The sequence below is a fragment of the Trichoderma camerunense genome (assembly GCF_050948025.1).
Source record: "Trichoderma camerunense strain CBS 138272 chromosome Unknown V8C40scaffold_14, whole genome shotgun sequence".
NCBI classification, from domain to species: domain Eukaryota; kingdom Fungi; phylum Ascomycota; class Sordariomycetes; order Hypocreales; family Hypocreaceae; genus Trichoderma; species Trichoderma camerunense.
The window spans coordinates 257,539-265,270 of record NW_028145356.1 but is presented as its reverse complement, the minus strand read 5'-3'; the positions used below and the strand labels follow the sequence as shown (position 1 = coordinate 265,270).

Below are 7,732 nucleotides of genomic sequence, written 5' to 3'. Positions count from 1 at the left end.
CAGTCAATGGCTGTATGGGGTAATGGCACGGAGCAAGACTCGTACATACGAAGCACAGGAATTGATGATACACGCAGCAGAGCGCGCAACACTGTGGGTGATGCGTCGCGCCGATCCCGCGAGGTTAACAGGTAAGCATGTTTGCACTAGACCGGAGGAGGGAATCCGTTGTCGCACAAGTCATGCACACGGGATTCCCATCTGAGATCTTGAGAGGTTGTTTCGCCCAAGCAGCAGGCTTTGCCTAGAGAGGAGGCATCCCAAACATGCTTATCCATGCCGTTGGGTTGGTTCTTGTTCTGTATACGAGCCCAGGACAGGACAGGACAGGACAGGACACACAAGCACAGACCCCAAAAGGGGAAAAGGCAATCAACTGTCCAGCAGTACGGAGTAAAATAGGGTAAAAATACCGGCGAATGACGTGACCACAGATACGCCGTACAGAGTCGTCAGCGAGGCGCGAGCTTCGGTTGAGTCGGCCAGCCTTGCCCTGGGGCGGATGCGCACACGCCCCTCCACGGCCGCAACGGGCCTAGAAGGATACCGAGGGTTTGTACACACGAGGGAAAGAAGCACCACAGTGCCTTCTCGCAGCCCCGTTATGACGTCGTCATCAGCATGCCGAGCCGGCTCCGGCGGCGTCGAAAAGGCTTGGGAGGGTTGCTGAGACATGCTTCCGGGTCTTGGCTTTGAACGCTGCAGGGCTTAGTATGAGACAGGAAGAGTGGTGAAGAAAAGTTGAAAAGTTGGAACACAATAGTGCAGTTGACAAGTGCAGTACAGAAAACCGACAAGGTAGTATTGTAGGCTAATTTGACAAACAGCATGAACGAGTTAATAGTTATAATCAATTAATTAGTATTGATCTTCTAGGATCAGCGCGAGCACAGTGCGATTTCTAGTTCGACCGGCGCTGATAAGCAATAAACTGCTAGTCTAGACTCTTGATCGGCCTGGCGTCCGGGTAATCGGCTTCCAACATCGCTTCCATCCCACAGTCTGGTTTCAGAAATGGAACTGGGCCTGCTTCACTGGGCAAGGGCGAGACAGATTGACCTTCCCAATCTCTTGTCGTCGCCGAGAGATTGCACGACGTCTTTCCCTTTTGCATTTGATGCCGCCTAGAGTCCAGTTCGAATATGGCGATGCGAGATGCGCTGGTGGTGAGCAGAAAACGCCAAGCGAAGATGTCGATCCAGCGTAACCCCCGGCCCAGGATACCACTCTGTAAGATGGGATGAATTCATATTGTACGAGGTACAGCATCAACCTTGTACTTCCTAGTACCTACTAAGGTAGGCAATTACATCGTTCAATAGTACGGAGTACAGTATGTGGTAATTGCCTGCTGCTTCTAGGGGACCTGACACATATTACGTGGCATGTTCCTGAAAATGGAAGACGACTTGGAATATCCAATACCTGAGGTTGGCACTTGGAGTACACACATACCCTCAGACAATTCGCTGTACAAGACTCCGTCGAGGTACCTTCTCAGCCAAGTATCGTCAATAACACATCCCATGACGAAATCATCCCCAAATCTTCATCATCTGCCATCAAAAAAAAATTAGTTAAAAGCACCTACAGCACCTTCAGCGGCCGTTACATCCCAAACGGCCACCAGACAGCGAGCATAACCCAGCAGGAGGGCTGGAAGGTCACCAAGCCCATGCCCCCTTCCCACAGGCTACACTGGACATGGCCGAAACATGAGCGACCATTGGACAGGGTTGCAGGGATTTGTGGAGGCGCTACGGCAAAGTCGGCCGGGGAAAAAAAGTCTCTTTCTTCTTTCTCGTTGTGCGCGCGGCCCACACCAAGAGCCAAGCTCGCGCGTTTAAGCATGAATTTAAGCGTTGTCAGCCACTATGCTTGGCGCGGCAGCTATCGTCCAATGTTGCTTTGGGGGGGCGTGTTTGTATGATTTGGCATCTGTGAGTACAGTAGAGTCTGCTCATGAGTGGCGATGGAGGACGTATACCGTGTTATTGTCAGTTCATCTCGCAGCACGCCCTTTCAGCTCAAATTCCAGCCAGCCAGCAACCGCAAGTTTCAATGGGCCACAGCTTCCTCCTACTCATCAGTTTTTTTTTTCCTCTTTCCTGGTGGAAACGGTGGCTTGCTGCGTGTGGAGCCGCTGGAGCACTTGGCGCAAATCTAAGATGCCGTGCTTGCCGACTTGGCTCCCAGGGAGGGGGTGGAGTCTCGCTCGAGTTTGTTCTACTGGCACTGGCAAGGGCGTCTCGAGGCATTGACCAGTGCTAATGCTAATGTGCTGTAAAGGCCGCTGGTCCTGAGCTTGGCGGTCGATGTTTCTAATCATGGGCTAGGCCAGTGCGGATTCCGGAGTGCATTGCAGCGTTTCATTTCCGCCCGTCGTTTTGACGCTTCTCGACGTACGAGTACAGTACGAGTACTAAGGTATTATTCAGCGGGCGAGTGCACGAGTAATACTCCGTAGCCCGGATTTCGAGACACGCAAGTCAGATCCGATTATCCGACCTGTGCGTCCGTGGGAGAGAACTAATGTATAGACTCGGCGGGCGGGCTCCTCTTTGGCATAAGGTTAAATCATTGGTCTGTCTCAGCGCATGGCTCGTGACCGATGGTTGGCCCTTAGATACCAAGCCAAGCTAATTCAATACGTTTTGTATCCAAGTGTTGCTTGGGCGCATACTATATGTGGTAGTATGTGCGAGGAGGCTAAAAGACGAGCGCGAAGCCCGTTTCTAATCCATGTTGTTACTATGTCGCTAGCAGGCTTGGTTATGTGGATGCCTAGAGGGAAGACGAGCGAATGCTACGGGCAACCTGTACAGTAGTTTTCCTTAGTCTTCAGCTGTCCCTTTTCATTTTCAACTAGCCTGCTATAGCTGCAGAGGTGGAGTGGAAGGATCACCACAAGCATTCACGTCCTCCGTCCTCCGTCCTCGGCCAGCTGGTCGACCCTTTTTCCTCAGCTGGATTTGGAAAGTCCAAGGACATTAGTTTGTCTTTATACGCATCTTGGCTCGACAATATGGTTATCCAACCCGGCGGGCATCAACAAGGTGCTGACTGAGTTCTATTACTTCCGTAATGCTGCCCCAGGCTGTTAACATTAGATCTGATTGTCACACTGTAGGGTAAGCAAGAGGCAGCCTGTCTTGATGGCCGGTTTGCTTGTAATACGGGCCCCCCGCTGGTGCAAGCGTATTTTTTGGAAAACTGTCGGAATAAATGGCCATCGTATTAGGTTATGGCAAGAGAGTCATTGGGCGTACCGAGGATCAGAGAGAGCAGGGGAATTTTACATGGCCAAGGGAGAGTTTACACCCACACACTCGCTTCCAGAATAGATCCCAAGTATTTACGGAGCCTACCCCGTACTGTACACGCAAAGTAAAAAGCCATCTACTGCATAGAAACATGATGACGAAACATCCAAAGAATCATGGAATACGTGCATCTAGGGGGAAAAAACGTAAATTTCCCCATCTCGTGCGCCGATGTCGAAAATGGCGTTGCTCAGACACGCACAAAGAAGGGTCACACCCAACAAGCCTCGCATTGTTTCGGCGCAAAAATAAACAAATAGCCCAGACACGAGGCAAAAGCTTGGCCCTTTAGCAGCCAAGGTGATTGGTCAAATCCGCCAGCTTTCTTTTTTTTGCTTTGCTCTTGGCCCCTAACGGTTCCCATGCATTAGCGGCCATGGCGTAACCTTACGCTTAATCCTATCGCTGCCAAGAAATGCGTATCTGGGATGACGATTAATTGCCTCCCGTCGGGTTTTCCAGTTTGTCGATGCCCCATGCATACGCCTTTGTCACATGCCGATATGTGATTGTGACCGCTTTTCACGTATGTTGATAACTAATTCCCTTTCCCTTGTTTTTTTCTTTTTTGGTTCAACGGGATGGGCTTGCGTATTTTTGCTCGTTACTGGATGTGACCGCCATCTACAGGGAGGCTACCGCAGCGGATGGCCCGGAACAGAACCATGCGTTATCGTTTCTCTTTCTTCCATCTGCCTTCTCGCTTCCTCCTTTAAGTTTTCTTTTGCTCTGCAGATAGATGACATGGATATTTACGAGAGTATCTATGGAGTACATATGCACACGCCCCAACCGTTTAAACCATCGTAGCCATTTGTCACAGAAACCCGGAGACAAAATATCGTCACCATTCGGAGGTTGCTGGTTGTGCAACTTGATTGGAAAACGCCGTTTTCGGTGGCTTGCTGGACCGGCATATCTGCAGGGAGCGAGCGTCTCCCCCTACGATTGCTAGAAGGTCTGGAAGCAAGCCCATGGGACGTGGCGTAGAAAAGCTGAAGCTGCAGCCTTCGTAGAGGGTGAAGCTATTGTATTTCTGTCGCCACCATTATATAACAACTTTGGCATGATGAAACAGAGCTAGTACAAGCGTTCAGGCTCAATATTAGCTTATCGACTGAACAGTGCTGTTGGAAATTAACCCATGCCTCAGATTGCGTTAGTCTATTTGCCGTGTACAAGTACATACTCGTACATACAAAGTGGCAGTAAGAGACGAAGACCAATGATTTGTCGCCGAGTCATCTCACGCATTGAGTAATTTTTACGCCCTCTCGGAGCAAAACTTGCGGTACATGAAGTGAGTGGTGCGGTTCTAACGAATTGGTCTTGTGCTGTTGTCTGGACTACAAGGTTCTCGGTTTGGTCGGGGCAAATATCCCCGAAGCTACCTAGTCTCGGGATATCGGCAATAGTGCAAGTTGTCGTATTGGCTACGTGGATTGCAACAACGTACGGCACGTTTCTCAACGAAATAGTAGTTAATTCATAGCTCTAATATGCATGCAATTGAGAATAGAGATGAAAATTTTCTTTGAAGTTATTGATTCCTTCTGTTAAAGAGTCGATGTATATCCACGGTTAGATATGTAGTTTCGGGCAGACATGCTCCGCTGGGCTTGCTGCAGTTGAACACCGGCCAAAGTCCATCGACAGGGAACACTCCAAAGTGGTTTGTAACAATACAAATTGTGCGACCAGCAAGCTTCTCAGCAGTTAGTGAGTACCGTTTTATCTATATGATATATATCTCGTAGAACTGCCGCAGTCAATACCGACATATACCCCAGATCCGGAGGTCCACAACTCTTCCCGCTCCCTAACTCTTCCCGCTCCCTCGCCGAAGGTAAACAAGTACCTACTCTCCTCCATCACAAGCAAAGGTGGACGTTGCATACAACGCTACTACTACTCATTCGAGAACTAGTATACTATTTCTTTCCCCGGGATACACTTGATAGCATGTTAGCTCCCCGGCAGCGGCAGAAGTGCTAGTCAGCAATAGCATCAATAGTCGCAGTCGTCACGGCATACGACATCCGGAAGCTGGAGTTAGTCTTCCGCAACCCCTATCCCCGGGGAGATAACAAGGAGAATATCTTGAATTTAGCCAATCTAGGCTATGATGTGTGATAAAATACGAGTATGCATACCTTGTTTGGCTCTCAAGATAACAACCTATTTGGAAGGTTGGATGATGGCCGCGATGGCGCTGATGCTTCGAAAGTCGCCGAACAGGTATTATAGCTCTTCCAACTGGGATATCCAAGAATAGAAAACCCCTTGACTCAAACTAAACACCCTCAATGTTTTAGAGATCATCTTGTTGAAAGCTCCATCCGGCCCGTTCCTTGTTTGTTACTCATACTGACTCACTTACATGCCGTTGATTACATTTACGCAAAAGTAGCGTTAGAAGTGGTACGTATGTAAACTAGGTCGGCGAATGATATGTAAGATGTCATCGGAGGTTTACAAGCTCTCATGCAGTGTGGCATCAATGCAATAGGCGTTTGGTCTTGTCAGGGGCTACCTATAGTTGATGAGATATGGGCCAGGCTCGAGGTAAGCAATGAGCCTAACACCGAGAGTGATCGCCTATCGACCCAGTCCCAGCCTAAAGCCTATTTCGTTATTTAAGACCGAGTAATGCCGTCTTAGTAGTCCCTGACCAACATCCTCGTACGAGTACATGTAATCGTCGCTGACATGCGTCAAAAAACGGATCAAACGGCAAGCTACTGCTAACTACATGTATTCTTCAACATGGCCAGGGCCAATCGCGATCCAAACAATTGCCAGCGACTTGTCCTTGCTCTTTCCGCAAAGGGGAAAAGAGAAGCTCGCTGTATAAAAAGGCTTGTGCCGAGATGTCGCACTACTGGATGGTAGCCTCTGCTGCTAAGAGAATTGATGTTTCATTGGCAGCGGAGACAGCATTCTGAGGTTGCGGCTGCGACGGTGGCATCCGCCTTTACACATTACACATCTTACAGACTCACGACAAAACATGCCTTTGGCTAACTGACAAAGTAAGTACAGGGCTGTTTAGTGTGCAGGTATACACGTACAGATCCCGTTAAAAGGCACGGGTACGCTTTGTGGGCACCCAAATAGACTTATCCATGTCGACGGATGCTCAGACTTGGCTGGATGCTGAGCCCGACACTCCGGGCATTGCTTTACTTCCCCCATTATCTTTCTGCTGCCTTTTTTTTCTCGTTGGATTCAAAGCACATGTCCCTGGCTGCCTCAATCCAAAGGCTTTACTGCTTTCTTCTTCGTACTGGCACCCCCTCATTTATTTCGTTCTTTATTTCCCATGCCCACCCCCTCCCACGCCATCTCGGTTCTGACGGCACGACCCTCCAGCTTCCCCTCCATTCCCAAGATTCCATCTTCTCCAGCGGACTAATACTGGGTAGTGCGTCTGCTTGCTTGTACCTCGGATTCTCAACCGGATTACTAACCACAAGACCTGGAAAATATCCACAAGGCAAGAGGGGAGAACGAAGAGCCGCATCGTCAAACAGCCCTGGAAATGTCCCATGTTTGCTTCATAATCATCAACGGTGATGAACCGCTCAAGGGTCTTTCAGACTGGGAATCCTTCTTTCTTCCCTTTCAGCCTGAAAAGAAAAGAAATGAGGCAAAAAAGTACCAACGACATTCTGTCTCGCCCGCTAGCCCCACGCCATTTGCTGCCATGTGGCCTCGTCAAGATATGGTTGATTATGCTTACAAGTATGCGAACCAGCCCCCCCATGTCAGTGCCAACCGTTGAGCTGAGCCAACAAGCCCTTTGGCCGCCTCCTTTTTGCCCTTTTGGAATGCTGCTCTCCGAGGCGTCGTAGCGTGCGCCACGCCTTCGCTAGTACAGTGCGCCAACGCTGGTCTATTGCCTTCACGGACGCTTCTCCGCCCCAAATCCAAGCGGGAAAATAGAGGAATTAAGGTCCCAAGGGGGGGTCAGCGGACTTGGACCGACGTCTCTTCAGCCCTGGCTGTTAGTCTAATATCCGAAGCCTGCAGCGCTGTCTTTGTTTAGCACCGCTGGCTCTAGGCTGGGGGTCTTATCAGCACTTTGGGGGAATAAGATGACAAACCACCAACATGAGCCCTCACCCCCTGTCGCGACCGTTTCTTTTCGCGGTTGCATAGAAACGACATTTCCCGTTTTACGAAGTGCTTTATCGCTCGTCATTTCGCTGTGCGCTGGGTGTCGGCAACTGTCGCAGCACAAGGAGGCGTCTCGGTTTCTATCTTTGGGCGTAATCGTAATCCGCATGGGGCACCGCCATGCCGCAGTATCCATTGTTCAACTTCTTGCTGGTAATATTCGCGATTAGCTGCTGAGCTGATCCGCCTTCTCCACAGCGGCTATTGCGGATGCCGACAACCGCTCGCGG

At 49.9% G+C, this 7,732-nt stretch overlaps 1 protein-coding gene across 1 annotated transcript; it reads right to left on the bottom strand.

Moving 5' to 3' along the window:
- Positions 1–372: 372 nt before the first annotated feature.
- V8C40DRAFT_280994 (uncharacterized protein) lies at positions 373–784 on the bottom strand (the record flags this gene model as incomplete). Its single annotated transcript, XM_083221505.1, has 1 exon — positions 373–784. The coding sequence occupies exon 1, from the start codon at positions 673–675 to the stop codon at positions 373–375; it is 303 nt and encodes a 100-aa protein (XP_083070782.1). The 5' UTR covers positions 676–784.
- Between the last annotated feature and the right edge of the window lie 6,948 nt (positions 785–7,732).